The sequence below is a fragment of the Aythya ferina genome (assembly GCF_964211825.1).
Source record: "Aythya ferina genome assembly, chromosome: 2".
NCBI lineage: Eukaryota > Metazoa > Chordata > Aves > Anseriformes > Anatidae > Aythya > Aythya ferina.
Genome location: NC_140297.1, coordinates 72,090,489 through 72,106,851, shown reverse-complemented (window position 1 = coordinate 72,106,851; position 16,363 = coordinate 72,090,489). Strand labels below are relative to the sequence as shown.

At 40.6% G+C, this 16,363-nt stretch overlaps 1 protein-coding gene and 1 long non-coding RNA gene across 2 annotated transcripts in view; both read left to right on the top strand.

Moving 5' to 3' along the window:
- ANKH (ANKH inorganic pyrophosphate transport regulator) overlaps positions 1-16,363 on the top strand; it is a 100,906-nt gene that overhangs the window by 49,216 nt on the left and 35,327 nt on the right. Inside the window, exon 2 of the mRNA XM_084511113.1 lies at positions 10,883-11,099. Within this exon, the coding sequence (XP_084367239.1) occupies positions 10,883-11,099 (217 nt within the window). The remainder of the gene's footprint in view (positions 1-10,882; positions 11,100-16,363) is intronic.
- Positions 11,109-15,497, top strand: LOC311432672. Its single transcript, XR_014690235.1, has 2 exons — positions 11,109-12,031; positions 13,337-15,497. It is a non-coding gene; the product is annotated as an uncharacterized lncRNA (long non-coding RNA).

Below are 16,363 nucleotides of genomic sequence, written 5' to 3'. Positions count from 1 at the left end.
TCTCAAAACTTAGGCTGGGGGCGTAGAAGATTGGATTTTCTAAAAGAAAAAATTTACTTTGCGGAAACTCTTCCGGTTTACCTTTCTGCCTTTCTCCACTCTCACATCCCTTCCACCAACTTCCCATTTATTTTAAACAGGTACATTAGGTCAAAGTCTGGAGGCAGAATTACTGGTGTGGTGAGACCATTGCTTTCTGCAGGTACTGGAGTATCGGAAAGTGCTGTAATAACTGGAAGTGCTTCAAAGCATGTTTTGTAATAAATTCACCAGTCCTAGAGAAACAAAATCATTGTCACCATCCAGAGTTTGTTTCCAATTCAACTGAGTAACTTTAATCTCATCTGAGTAAATAACTAGTACGAAGAATAAGAATGAAAAGGAAAGAAAAACAGATAGAAATGACAGGTTTTCTTACTGATGTTATGGACTTGGTTTACAGCAGATGTTTCCAACAGCGGAAACACCAAGTTTGTATTTAGGCTGGTCATCGGGGTGCCTTCTGTTTCTCTCTTCTAAGCAATTAAGACATGAGCTAATCTGGCAGCTCTCTGCGGCTCCACACTCACACCTAACAAACTGTGCTTTGTGCAGCCGGCAGCGTGCTGGAGGGAACAGCTGCTTCGTGACAGACCTTAACCAGCCCTGCTCCCCGCTCCTGACACAGCAGCTGATGAAAATCACAGCCCTCAGACAGGTTCTGCTCAGCTGAAGTTGGGCAGAGCCTTTGCACATCAGTAACCACTTCATGCTGGGCCACACGGGGAGATAAATGCTTTAAGAGTGAGTTAAAAGAGAGCAGATAATTGCATAGTGCACCAAGTACACTTAAAGGTACTGCTGTACTGTGTGCTCAGGGACAGCTGGACAGGCTCCCACATATTGAGTCAGAGACGGAAGCCTTATTTGATGGTTATATGCATTTTTTGTAATCGTAGTATCTTTGACATGTACTTTATAGATTGTTTTGTTTTGTTTTGTTTTTCTTTATTTTCCTTTCTGACATAATGCAGTACTGAGGACAATGAAAGACCTGCAGTTATTTGCCTTTCTTTGTGTCCTGGTTTCAGTTAGAACAGAATTAATTTTCTTCCTAGTAGCTGGTGGAATGCTGTGTTTTGGCTTAGGATGAGAAGAGTGCTGATAACACCCCGATGTTTTAATTGTTGCAGAGCAGTGTTTATACCAAGCCAAGGACACCTCAGACTTTTGCTCTGTCCTGCCAACAGGCAGGCTGGGGGTGCAGTAAGAGCTGGGAGGGGACAGACCCAGGACAGGTGACCCAAACTAGCCAAAGGGGTATTCCATACCATCTGACATCATGCTAAACAATATATAGGGGTGGCTAGCCGGGGGGAGGGGGCCGGACTGCTCGGAGTTAAGCTGGGCATCGGTCAGCGGGTGGTGAGCAATTGCATTGTGCATCACTTGTTTGTACATATTATTATTAGTAGTACTATTATCATCATTGTATTATTATTATTATTATTATTATTTTCCTGTCTTATTAAACTGTCTTTATCTCAACTCACGGGCTTCACTTTCCATTTCTCTCCCCCGTCCCAGAGAGGGAGGGGGGAGGGTGAGCGAACGGCTGCATGGTGTTTAGCTGCCAGCCGGGTTAAACCACGACACTTTGGAAGTCTACCCATATGACAAGCCAAGAATGTTGTACACTTGCTCAGCAGGCTCCTTATCTTTTCTGTCTCCAGTGGGAGAGAGAGAGTACATTTACCAAAGCTGAATGAACAAAGAACAAAGTCGGCAGACACTTGCTTCAGTTTGCTTTAACCTTTCAGCATGTGCAAGTAATGTTCATTAAATTGCAGAAGCTCAATCACTTTACATATTTTGACTAGCACACAAGTGTGACGAAGCTTACAGGGAGCTCTGAATGACTAGGGAAACTCCACTGACAATGGAAGGATTGGAGTTTGTTTACTCCAGGTTGATGCTAGCTGTTAATGAATTTGAACTACTTTGTGGGAAGAAGAGAGGGGCAGACAACTAAAGGCAGGCATCTCACAGTTCTGACATTATCAACTTCTGAGTAACTATCTTTCACTTCAGTACATCCGAAAGTGGTTTTAAGGCAAAAATCTATTTCTGCACAATGAGTTTCCACCCTTACAGATCCATAATCCTAAACCATTTTGGTCCCATCCTGCACATTATCACAGGGGCTGAACTTCACTGTCTTCTGCAATCTAAGCATCCTGGGCACCTACCACTTAAACTAAGTGTCTCAAAGGTTTATTTCTGCAGAAGGTTCCCCTAGCATGAGATCCATTTAAGGAGGCTTCCACTTAGGAGTTGCACCAGACACCAAAGCATCTGTTTGCATGGCCATTCTCCAGCTAAGTTACTCACCCTTCTGAACTGATTGCCAGTTCTGGCAGTGGCAAAATTAGTAAATCTAAACAAAAATAGCAGTAGGTTAATCTCTACAGTAGCCATGAAGTGGTAGGGTAATACCTGTGATGATACTGTAATATCTTGCTTCTGTATTGACAGCCCAGAATTCAATTGTTGGCTGTCACAATTTGCTGTATATAATTATTTCATCCCTTAATTTCATGTGAAAAGGGAATTGAGAGGAAATGCCAATTATTTGTCTTCCAAGTAGGAGGATGTGGGATCTTAATCACCAACAAAGAATGGGGAGTGTACAGAACTAAGAGAGCTAAAGCAGTAAATCTTATGGATCTGGCCTTCCGTATACTTTCCACAAGAGCTGAGATAGGAGAATAAATCACCTCATTGTTTCATACAGAAAGAAATCTCATAGGGTACTGCTTTTTCAACCCATGGAAAGAGAAATGCTTTCTTTTTTCTTCGAGCTAATGATAGAGGTAGTGTTTCCTTGTTCTCCTTGAGGACATGAACCTACCCAGTCTCTGCTATGTGCTGCTTGACCTTAAGTGCTCCAAGCCTAATACCCAGGAGCATACTCAATACAGCTGGAATATAGGCAAGATTTGTGTGCAGTTGAAGAAGTCTAACAGGTTCTGCTGAACCAGTGCAACTGGTGGGTGGCAGATGGTTGGCCAAACTTTGGTCTGTTTGAAAGGCACTTTTGATGGATAGATAGACTCTGCCAAATTTCTGAAGCTTTCACCAAATTCCACATATATTAAGCTTTTTTTTTTGGCATGAGAAGTTCAAGAAAAATAGTTTAAAAATCAACAAAACTCATTAATTTTCCTTATTCTTGCAATTGGCAAAAGTATTTTTGCAGATACGTTAAAATATTTGTTTGGATTATTTTTTTTTTCAATTTGGGTCTTTGCCTAGACTGATTTTTTTAAGGAAAAAAAAAAAAAAGTGGACTTAGATGAAATACAGGGTTTTGTAATTGGGAATGGGAGGTAACGTTATGTGAAAAAATACCTCTTAATAAATGAAAAAATGAGAGAGGAGTAGCCCAGCTTTTCATATGCAATGTATGAACTTAGAAACACAAAAGAAACAAATAATTGAAAAATACTGTTCAGTTGTATGGTGAATTATAGCTGTGCTAAAGCTAATAACAGCAGAAAGGGAAGAGTGAAAATTGAAAGGCAAGCAGAGCTAAATAATTTCTTGCAGTGAGGTGAAAATATAGATGAATTATTGACGAGATCTTCAGTGAAAGACAGCACCAAGGAGAGGTAGTACAAAGCGATGATACAAAAGAGGCTGTTGAAAAGGAAGGTGAAATCTGGGAAAATTGAAATTTTGACTCAAACTGGGATTGTGAGCCCTAATGTGCAGGAGAGATGGCCGTGGATCTTCTGATCCAGTTCCTGTTGCATGCTAAAATTCAGGTGAGGGTGGCTTTACGACCACTGGAATGGGATGTCCAGAGAAGCTGTGGAGTCTTCTCTACAACGTCTCCTCCAAAGTGCTCAGTATTTTCCCCGTTGCAACCCTGGGCAACCTGCTTTATGCAGGCCCCCAAAAGTCCCTTCCTGACTGAAGCTGACTACACTTTGGAGCCTAGTGAGAAGATCTGATCAGGGAAAAAGTGGCAATATCCATTTCAGGAAAGATCTGTGAGGAATGCTTCAGCATAGATGGAGAGAATGCTAATAAAAAGGCAGTATGATAGAACTGCCAAACTGACAGGCATGGGACCTATATAGATTAAATTTGCTGTGTGCATACAAACAAGTGTTATAACAGTCTTTGCAGAGATTTAATTTATAAAAATGAGAAGATATAGTTTTATGAAATACGTGGTGATAGTAAATCAGCTTGCTTTTTACTTTGGGGATGTAACGCAGGAAGAGAAGCAGTAGCCACAGCTGTTTCTGTGAGAAGTGAAAAACAAAAGGAGGAGCAGTGCTGCAGATACTGTGTCACTTGTGATTAAGGCAAATGTTCTTTGTGTGCATATACATGTGATATTAGTTTGTACCTCCTCCGTGCTTTCTTCCACTTAAAAGTAATCAAAATAGAATTTGGTAAAATAAAGGTAATGGCTATGGTCCCACCTTAGGGAATGTCTTCCTCCTCAGCAGTCATGGAAACAGCAGTGGCTTAGATCTCCTTCATACAGGTGTGAGTGACAACCGTTCAATGGGCACTTGCTGGGGAATGCATCCCAAAGGGCTTCCCGCTGTCATGCTCCATAGCTCTCATGGCTTCAGGATCCACATTCTCCACCTCCCTGGGATAGTGCCCATCCGCAGCAGCCGGCTCACCCCTCCAAGGTTGCTTCCTGTTGTCAATATTCTGGCACTTTGTCAAATGTTTTAAGTGGGGAGCATTTTGGCTTCTCTGAGTCTGTTTGTTTTTTTGTTTTGTTTTGTTTTGTTTTGTTTTCCTGTGGTCCTGCAGTCCCCTATTGGCTTTGTTTGTTGCTTTTGTATTATTCTCTTCCTTATTATGCTGGTTGTTGTTCATGAATACAGGCACTAAGTGCCCAAGGGTAGTGTGCCATAGCTAGTCTCCCAGCTCTCCAGTGTGTCCTGCTCTGCATTAGTTCTTGAAATGGGAAGGATTTCCCTTTTTCACTGAGTTCATTGTTGCCACTGCTGTCCTAATTATTCATATGCCTCCTGACTGCCTGTTAAAAAGTACCATTCCTTGGTGCATCTTGGGTCAAGTGAAAGCTGAATGCTCTGAAATTATGTTATTTTGGATTTAGAGTCTTCATTTAAACTTCTCCCAGGGCATACTTTCATACAGCTTTGACGTTGGGAAGCGAGTGGATAGTGTCAACAAGTAAAGCTGAGAGCCTTGTGATGGTCACAGAGTAGCGGGCATTTAAGATTAGAGTAAGAGTCTTGCAAAAATGCTTGTTCTTGTTTTTCATTTCTAGGCCATGTTCTCCTTACTTAGGTAGGCAGAGTAAATTTGGTTGAAATTTTAGTACACCAACTTCTTTTTTAAGATAAAGCCCTGATACATGCCCTGCATTTCCAGTTTCTTTCGAAATAGGAGGCAGCAAGAGGCAGAAAAAATGTAGCTCTCCTTTTTGGGACAGCCCTGATAGTCATCCAGAGACAGGTGTCCCTCTCCCCGAGTGGGTGTCTCTTCATCTTTCTGCCTGGGGGCTGGGGCTGCAGCCTCCGATTTCAGCACTGCCGGCGGTGTGGACAGGGCAAGGCCTAGCAGTGGTGGGGACTGGCAGCGGCTGTAGGAGAGGAGGGAGGAGGTGTTTCGGCAGAGGGCTAATAGGAGCTGACCTCAGGTGGCCTTTCAGTCACCTGAGGCATGATCAACAGCAGATGCCAGCCCAAAACTAGAGAGGCTGAATTAGGATAAAAGCATTGCAAAAGAAGAACAACAATAACAAAACAGCACATTACGATGAACACTCATCAGTCGTCATTTTCTAACTACACAGACTCCTACCCCCTCAGGGCTCTCTCTTCATACACAATGTTTGCACAACCTTCTTGAGACATAAAAAATGCCTGAGAGCCATTTCACCCCATTTTCTCCCACTTCCATGTATGTGGAAGTCTTAACCACAGGGCACTAGATATTTCCCTCTAATTACTTACCATTGACTCCTGCCTTTATAAGACACAAAGCTACAGATAGGACAGTGCTCAGCACTTATACAGTAGTCTGGTCATTTCATGCTGATATGTATTGGGTCTGTCACATGCTATTCTGGCAGCGCAGTTCATGCAGGTGTGACAGGGCAAAGCCAAATAGCCAGAGCCAACTGGTAAACTTGACACTGAAAACTTCAGTGTGACAGGATTTACTAAATGAAAACTCAGCCAACAGTTATCAAAACAGGAATTACTGGACACCAGAGAAGGACCGTTCCCTATGTTAGCTTGGTCTTTGAATACTTTGTCTCTCTTCCTCTGTCTTAGGAGAGGAGAGGTTGGAAGAAAGACAATGGGAGGGGGAACATCCTACAAATGTTTGTTGAGCTATTTCATAGGAGGATCGTGAGAAGTAATCAAACACTTTAGAACCAGCCTAAGACACAACTTCGAATTTTTGGCAACAGAAATGTGGAGCTGTTGATAGGAACCAAACTTTTTCTGCCAATATTAGTGAATAATGCGGAAAACCCATGCAAAATAGGACAAGCTAGACCTTTGACATTTTTCTCACAGTTGTTTTTTTAAATCACTGCCTTTCCATGCAAAAGATTGTTGAATTCATCCTTTATGCATTTCCTAGAAATTTGATAAAGGTCACGTATGTTCCTTGTAAGAAGATAAAGCCAGCAACAGTACCCAATTTTGAAGATGTGGTTACTGGCTTGAAATGTCATTAAGCGTATTAATATTTTTCTGACTTGAATCTTTCGGATGGGAATTTTAAAACACTAGCCCTCTCTGACTTTAGCAAACATCAGAGGCAGCACACATTTTTTCATTAAAAAGGGCTCAAGGTGTTGTTTCCATGTCCTCTAGCAAAGATCTCATCTTTCTAGTAATAACATAATGTGTTATACAAGACATTGCATAAAACTAACTGTAAATCTGGATGCCTGCTTTTTTTGAGAAGTGTTTCAGGAATATGACTTATTTTGACTGGCTGGTTCACGTTCTTACTAGGTAGTGATCAGCCAGGAAGTATTCTATGCTTGTTTTTGTATTTCTAAAAGAAGAGTGAGCAAGTCAGTGAGTGGTTTTGTTGTAATCATTTTGAAGAAAAGCAATTTATTGTGGTGTTTTCATGAACTGACACACCAGGTTAGCTGTTCATTAAATTCAGGAGGATGTTCCATCCCCAGTAGCCTTTCTTCTAGCATATGGATTTCATAGTTCTCTCTTCAAGTTAGGTGTGATAAGCCAGTTGAAAGTAGAATGACATCTGCAATATGTATGATCAAGCTAACTTCTTGTATAAGCACTGTCATTATTATTACTACCTAGTTCAGTGTGATTTTGTTGACAAGCCACATAAAGCTTTACAGAGATAGGCTGTGTTCTACGTGAAACAAATGGGACACATGCTACTGATCAATTTTTATTACTTTTTTTTTTTTTTTTCACATAGAAAGTGTATAAAATGCAATCAGATAAAAAAAAATGAGTCCTTGCCCTGGTTTATATTTTTCTTCCTTTGTGAAAGATTTAATTGAAAATCTGACAGGAAATTAGACTGGGAGATTATCAACTACCTGTATTTTTCGTATAGCACCCCAAACTGGCTTTACCAAATATCTGGGATTTCTTGTGGATTTAAGGATATCAAATACGTCATTACAGTTTCAGTGGCACAAATAGGTTTGTTCTCGTAGAGTGTTTGGAAGCTGGGGATGAAGAACTTTTTGCACTGTCATCTGAAAGTGGAAATGGAAAAAGAAAGTTACAGAAGTTAAACCAACTGTATACTGCTCCACTGACTATTCATTTCTTCAGGATCTTTCCAAAGAAACATTTAGAAGCATTGCTTTTTCAGGGGTGGCCTCTAGAGTATTTCATCATGTCAGCCAACTGTTCCACAGGACTATAAACCAATGGCAACAAACCTCTTACAAAGTCCCTTTTGGATTTTGCCAGCTTAGATTACCTGGTACACAGTGTCTGTCTGGGGAAAATTACTCAGAAGCATCTACTTGGCTGTCATTTGTTGGTACAAAAGAGGTCAGAGTTCAGCCTGTAAAACCAGAGAGGAAGAGAAATTGGAGCACTCAAGGCTTCCTGTCTGTCCTACTTGGGTGGAAAACTTAGGTACCCAGGGGCCACAGTCACACAGAGCTAGTGTCACTGGCTTGAGCACTGTGCTCTACAGAGGTTTGTGTCCTTAGGGAGGGATCATAATGCCGTGCCACTTGACAGTGTGATTTCTTAAAGCCACACTTATCCCAGGGACCTTGTCAGGTTGTCTTCCTCCACAGACTCTGATAGTCCATAGTTGTCCAAACTGGTAAGGAAGCACTTGTGCTTTTGAAGCTGTGCTGAAAAGATACTGAGCTGTTTGCAAGTGACAGGAAGCTTTTAAATCAGATCACCTGAAATTGGGTAACGGCTTCTCTTTAAATTGAAGCTGCTAGAAATATTTCAGTGTGGGCAAAAGAAAAGAGAGGAAAAAGCCATAACGAAGGAGCCCTTTGCATGGCATAATCTAAGGTTACATGTATTTCTCTATTACTGGCAACAGCAACAGGGAGGTATAGCATCTTAAGGAAGTTTAAACGAACAGTTTGTAACTGTACGTCTTGATATGAAAAGCAACATCATTACTACCATCATCATAAAACGCAGCTAAACTTAACTATTTATTTCACAGGCCACAGTCTTTTCCACAGATTGCCCAAGTACAGTTTTATGCACCCACTACTGTATTTGCCATCTGTAGATTTAATAATCGGTCACTGGAACATGCTCCCCAGGACAGCACCACGCCCACCGGAGTTCAAGAAGCATTTGGACAATGCTCTCAGACATATGGCCTGATTTTTGGGTGATCCTGTGTGGACCCAGGAGCTGGACTCAATGGTCCTTGTGGGTCCCTTCCAACTCAGGATATTTTACGATTCTGTGATTTTAATATAGTTTGAACTCTTATCAGTGCAACAGATGGAAGTATCTGTACTGCAGAAAAGGTTGTGTATAGCAGCTGCAGATACTCAGTACCTATCACAGGTTATTTTCAGGAGGGGATAAAATGGAGCAAGACAAATGAAAACATTGGAACTGTAAGTGTTCAGGGCAGCGCACATTGCAATAAAGATTTGGCAGATATCAGGGATTGAGACATTGGCATTTTCTACAGCTTTTTACTATGCTGGTGGTGCAGCTTTAGCTTCAAAAATTAAGCACATCTTACAGAAAGAGTGATAAGAATGGTAGGTAAAATGCTAATTTCTGCTATGCGGATGTGGGATTTTTGAAGTCAGTGGAAATTGCTTGCTTATAGGGTCTTTGAAAAAAAAAAGGAAAGAAAGAAAAAGAAAATAGCAAAAGACTGCAACAGAAAGTCCATGCTTACATTTGAAATGGAACTTCGAATTATGGACTTCACCACAGTTACCTGATGATACACTGTCTGTGGTTTATTCATTCAGAAAAAAAAAAAAAAAAAGAAAGAAAGAAAAAAAAAAAAAAGCAGTATTGGAAGTACTGTGGAAGTGGATAGACTGAGATTTGCAGCATGGTTTGGAGAGATATTCCTGGTTGGCCAAAGTGGCGCAGCCCTGTCAGCACACAACAGCTGTAATCCATAGGAACTAAATACTTGTGAAAACAAGTCATGTTTCATCCTTCATGCTTTTTGAAACTAATCCTGTTTTAAGTTTTCTGAATATATCAGATGATTGATGTTGTCACACTGCAAATAAATCTTATCATTCTGTCATTTGTATTTGAAATTTTAGAAGCATTTTGTTACAAGCTGGAATCTGAAGCAATGTTACACATTTTTTGCTGTGGTTTACCATAACAATAAAAATAATCCATTTAATTCTCAGCAATTCATTGGTGAACATTTCCTAAATACAGACCTGGAATGACTTGTGAGGTTATCTGAACCTGAATATGCCTTGAAATACATGTGCTGCATTTCTTTTTAAATTTGTTAGAACGAGTCATAAATAAATATAGGATCAGAACCTTGTGGAATCATAGAATCAACTAGATTGGAAAAGACCTTCAAGATCATCAAGTCCAACCATTAACCTCACCTACAAAGTCAGATGACTAAACCATGCCTCTTAGTGTAACATCCTCATTTCTTTTAAATACCTCCAGGGATGGGGGCTCCACTACTGCCCTGAGAAGCCCATTCCAATGCTTGACCACCCCTTCTGTGAAGAAATTCTTCCTAATATCCAATCTAAACCTAAATTCAAAATACATGAAAGCAGAACAGATATGTTTAGTCATGTGCATATTTGCCCTAGTTTTATAATAATAAACATCATGGCACAGTACCATTATTCAAAACAAATCATAGGATATAGTGAAAATCTCATTACACAGGAAAAAAAACCTTTGAGCTCCTGAAATTTCAGCATTTAATAACGTTAGAGTTTTTTTTTTGTTTTGTTTTGTTTTTTACCTGTGCAGATGCCTACAAGAACTGTCCATTGTTTAATTCGGACCTAAGGCCTCGAAGTGGCATTTAAAGGGTCTTGTATCATCTATGAATATTAGCAGGTCATACGATTACTCTAAAAAGGAGAAAAACTAACTTCTGGTATAGCAGGAATTGCATGATATACTTTAGAAGTAGATATCTACCTTAGTTCCTATTTTTATCTTCAAATCTATATGACTTGAACTTACAGGCTGTATGAAATTATGAAGTTGCTTATTTCACATCACTTATTGCTGCTGAACCCAGAGAAACAAAAGTCAACTCAGGGTGTAAACAGTGAGAGCTGAACTTGTTCTTTCAGACACCGTCTGGAGAAGATTGTTTTGCTATGCTTTCACATTTGCTGCAGTATTTTCTCTGTCTTTTTGTGTTTCAACAGGCCTTGAATAGGGGCATCGCTGCAGTTAAGGAAGATGCTGTGGAAATGCTGGCCAGCTACGGGCTGGCGTACTCCCTGATGAAGTTCTTCACAGGTCCAATGAGTGACTTCAAAAACGTAGGTCTGGTGTTTGTGAACAGCAAGAGAGACAGGACCAAAGCAGTTTTGTGCATGGTTGTGGCTGGCGCTGTAGCTGCTGTATTTCATACCTTAATAGGTAAGGTTACTTCACATCTAATTAACACATCTTTTATTTTGCTTCCTTCAGCTAGTCTTCAAACATATTAATTTGTAGGTTTAAGATTTCATTTGTTAGTACAAGGGGAAATGCAGAAGGGATAAACTCTCTTGTGTTGGTAGCATGCCCAAGCCATGCAATTTTTAATACTGTTAAAACAGGTTGTTAAGTGGTATATTCCACCTCCAGGGCTCACCTGCCTGGCTGCTCAACATGCTGCTAATCTTTTTTAGTCAGGTGTGTGAGCAAAACTCTGGTAAGGTTGGCAGGTTGCCTAAAGCAGATAGTTCAGTGTTACTGTTAGGTAGCACCTAGCACTATCTGCCCAAATGGTTTTGGCACATCACTTTGTAGCCAGCCTTCAAGATGTTGAAGGCAGAGCTCTTTGCCAGATCTTGGTGGCGTTGTTAGTTACTCCCTCTGTACCAGTTCCTTTGCTACTTATCATGCAGTACAAGTCTCTTAAGTCAGTAGGTCAGCAACATCATTGAAATATCAGGTATTACTCTCTACTAGTGCTAGTCATCATTCACTTCTGTTGAGTAATTAACTTGTGAAAGAAGAAGCAGTTCCAAACAGCACTTTATGTCAAACTGAGGTCAGCTCTCTCAGTGTACTCTGAAACAAGGGAAATACACAAGCAGTTCTGAACTGAACATGACAAGTAAGGCAACCGCAGGATTTGCCAATTGCTGATAGCCTGGAGAAATGTCTTATCAACCCAAGGATCAACCAGCACCACAACAATAAAAAAGCCACATGACCTGGAAGGCTGCAACTTCATCCTCTCCAAGAACTGCACCACATTTTCTGCATGTTGTGGCTCATTCCACGGAGCTGAAACCTCTCTAGCTCGGCAATGAGGAATAAAGGACGCTGGAGGAAGAAGCAGAGTGCATTTCGTTCTACAGGTACAATCCGAATAGCTGGGAGCTCTGAGAAGAGGGTGGAGGGAGGTAACACTACAGCCTGTGGAGGCACATGTTGGTTGATGGGCAGTAGGATGGAGCTGGTTGACCAGCAGTAGGGGGTCATTCTGTGACAGCTGAATGGGAAAAGCGAGTGTGATGGCAATTTCCTGAATTGCTGTGAAATTATGGAGTGGCCTGGAAGCGGGGCACCATTCATTATCAGACACTAACATGTCTGAAGAACAGCACTTGCTCAGCATACTGCTACTGTCTGGGTAGAGCAGTCAGATATGAAGCCCACTGCTCTTACCCTTTAACAGGATGCCAGCTGTGTTTAATGGCCCTACGTGCCTCCCAAGCACTCCAGTTTGTTTCACCATAGTGTCTCTTATTCCTCCACTGATACAGCAGCCCCATACTGTTTACTTTTTCTCTATGTTACAGTCATAATAAATGCTTGCAGTAATGGCTCACCAGCCATGGCAAGTCTGTGGCAGGGTTAAGTAGTTGCTAACTTTGTAAGCTGAATCCACGATAAAAATCCATGTTGAAGTTAATTTATTTCACCAGTATCAACTGGTCACTTCCTTGATGTGCTTACAGTTGAGGCTGTTTCACTGCACTGGTGTTAAAGGCTTTGGGCCATTTGTAAGTTTGGCTTTCCAGTTTCTTTGCTTGGAATGTTTCTTCAGCCCCCAGAGCTGCTATTCTAGTTGCACACTTGTTTCCCCACCAGTCCTGGTCAAAGTTTTTGTCTTAGCCAACTGGATAAAAGAAATATTTTCTAGTCACTCAAAATTTCATTTTAAGCTATTACAGATTTTGAGAACATTTAAAGTATGACTATCAAATATCCAGGTGAAAGGCAGCTGAATTTTCCATGTGAGACTTCTTATTGAGGAGAGTTGTTTGGGCAGCCATTTGAAAACATGCCAGATAAGTCTTTTGGTTTTGCCTGGAAATAGAGCCCTGCTGAGTTCAGAACTTCTGAAATGCCCTCTCTGCAGATATTAAAAAATAAATAAAATATGAAGGCTGTACTTTCCATGCCTTAAAGCCATTGGTTAAAGGGCTTTGCACAATCTTTCAGCTGCTTATGGTGGCAGACTGCAAAATATTTTTTAGTATTTTAACTTGTCTATGCCTGAAAATATGCAAAGGCCACAGCAGAGACTGGCAGAGCGCCCGAGAGAATGGAGTTAGTCAGATTCTAGCACCAATTGCCTGGGTGATGGTGCCAAGTTTTGTGTTTAAAATTTCCTTTGAACATGTTTCAAATCCTGATTATTCTTTTCTGACCCACAGATGCACAGTCTTCCTAGCAGAAGGAGGAGAAGGAGTCCAGTGGCAGACAGGCAACTTCTGAGGATCTGCAGCTACTCCCCAACAGCCACGAGCTTGTTGCAGACTATCTACAGGAGAGAGAAATTCAGGTTACTGATACTTGACAGATGAAAAACTGAGACAAACACCACTTAAGGGACTGAATTTCTTTTGCATGCCGTATGTATGGGGCTAAGGAAGATGGCATGACTGCTTGCTGTGGATGTCGAAGCCCAGGAGAAGGAACAAAGAAGAAAAAAGCCAAAGAAATAAGGAGTACAGAAGGTCAGAAGGAAGAAAACAAGTGGTGGTAGAAACACAGTGACCACAATGAATCACCACATTTCCAACTGTGATAGAGACTCTTTGCAGTCTGTACACACAGTGCCTCACAGACAGCAGCCTCTACTTGTTTGAAATATCAAAACAGACGATTTCACTCAACTGCCTTCATTTCTTCAGCATCAGCTCCCCACTACTGTTCCCCCATAGGGGCTAACACAGTCCTCTGTGGGAGTGACTGGCTGAGCCAAACCACTCAAACTCACAGCATGCGGTCCTTAAGTCATCACTGTACTACATTCCCATGAACATCCACAGTATCTTCACCAATAGTTCCTATCATTCTCCTGTGCAGGTAGCAGTAAGAACCAAGAAACGACTTGATGAAAGGCAACTGAAACTTTATTCTTCTCTCGCTTAAAGTGCTGCTGTAAGCCTTGGTCAGTATGTTATTCCTGCTTTTGCTGTCTCACTTGTGATCTGGAAATAGAAGATAGTAGGCTGCCTTCTTTCTCTTGTGCTATTCTGGGAGCAGCTACTGCCACCAGAGTTTCCTTGTAGGAAGGAGTCTAAAGCATCTAGTTATTTCAGAGATAGGCTTTTGAGTGGGAATATTGGGCTATAAGAGAAGGAATTCAAGATGATAAACCTGTCTGTGCATACTTTTGACATTTTAATAAACTACCAGTTTGACAGAGAAGAGAATAGAGCATTAAATTATAGAACAGTATGCTAACGTAATGCATTAATAGGTGCTGCTGGTAAGTCCTCCATACTGTGCGAGTTCTTTTAACACTGGTGTCATGAAGGATATGCACATCTTCTTTGGCAAGAAAACAGCATTGTTCAGCCTTTCACTACTTTACTGAGAAATACTATACTGCAAAAGTTTATTTCCAAAGAGGAAGCAGCCTCTTTGCTTAAGTAGATACCTTTCAATGGTGCCTCCTGCACCTGACCAAAATTCCATGGTAGATCATTTGGCATCACCAAGAAAAAAAAGGTTGCAACTTTAGTAGCAAGGCAAACATAGCAGACTGGATGGCCAATAAGTATGAGTGACCCTGTTGTTTGTGCCAGTTTATTACTGATCTCCTAGTGGGCAAGGGCCCCTCCCTGCACAGGTGAAAATGTCAGCAGTAGCTAGTAATTTTTTTGAACCTGCATGTATGGTCACTGCATATACATTAATGATCTGCAGAAGAAGTGAGGTATACGTGTAATCCAACTGCTTCCAGTGTAACACTACTGGATTTTTTCCATGACTAGGAATCATAGTAGAGCTTATGCCAAACCAAGCTATTTTTTTTCCAGTCAGTCCTGTTCTGACATGGCCACTGTACTGGTTTGTACTACACTTTTTGCCCTGGAAAAAGATGAAAGCACAGGAACACAAATTGGAATATAATCCAAGCTTACTTTTTATTTTTGTCTACTAAGAGATGATGTTATTTATTAAAAACATGTCCTGCCTCAGCATCTTCAAGTGATTGTTGTTAAAGCAGTAACTTGCTTCCCCAGCTGCTCCAGCTCTTCTTCCACAACAAGGGCAGTTCCTTTTCAGCAAGTTGTTCAGGACGAAGGAAGAATGAAGAAAGCCTACAACCACAGCTGATTTTAGGATATATTTTTTTTTAATTAAAACAGGCAAATTTTGAGACTTACGAGATGTTGGCCTACCCAAAGAGACCATTGGACATTGGTAATTTGGAAAAATTAACTAATTGAATTTCGTAACTACAGCTGATCACAGAAGATGATAACTGCAATTATCAGTCTTCACTGAGATGTTCATAAGCTGGTTTTATTATTCATTCATTGCTGTGAGAAAAAAAAGAAAAAAGAAAAAAAAAAAAAGAAATGCAGTACCCAAGACGTCCTGATCATCTGAATTTTTGCATGGGGAACCCAGGCTTTTGTTTCTGTTTTATGTCAGGCTAATCAAAGACATCGCAAAATCTATGTAACCTGTGCCATCTCCAATTGCGGACTTGCCATTATAATTTTGTATTTTTAGCAAATTGTCCTTTTCTTATCTGCCTAAATCACTTAGCTGGTTTTGGCCCTGTGAGGTATCTTTCTGACTAGCAGCAGGATAGATGTTTACTTCTCAAGTGAGTTAATATTTAAAACTGGCACCAAAGAATAAATATGGAATGCTTCTAAAAAAACCCACATACTTAACCCAAAAAAAAATGATTGGTGTTTTCGTTTGTTTGTTTGTTTCGTTATTGATTTTTTATTCCAGTAAAGTGAATATGGACATATGCAGCTCTGTACATAGAAGTAAGTGATATCACTTCCTGTGAGGGTTTCTTTTTGTTTTCTTTACAATGTATATATAACATACTGGATAGTAGATAGCCCCAAAATGACTACAGTGTGGCTATTTCTTTGAGACTGCTGGCATCATTAAGCGTGTGTTCAGTTATTTCAAGGATGTCTGAAATTTATGTGGTTATAATCAGCTCATTAGAGAAATCAGTGTAGAAGAGAGTAGATCCAGTTAGGTGCACAGTATTTCATTGTCATTTCATATGCACCCAGGTCTTACGACTCAACTAGAAAAGACAGAAGCAAGAATTCCTGCTTAAATGCTGGTATATCAGAAGCAAAACTGATCCATAGATATCAAAATAAGTGAGTTATTCCAGGAGAGTAAACAGGCAGCTTGTCTTGGAGTTGGACTCCTCTGTTTTGGTTGAAATGATGCAAGGAATGGGAATA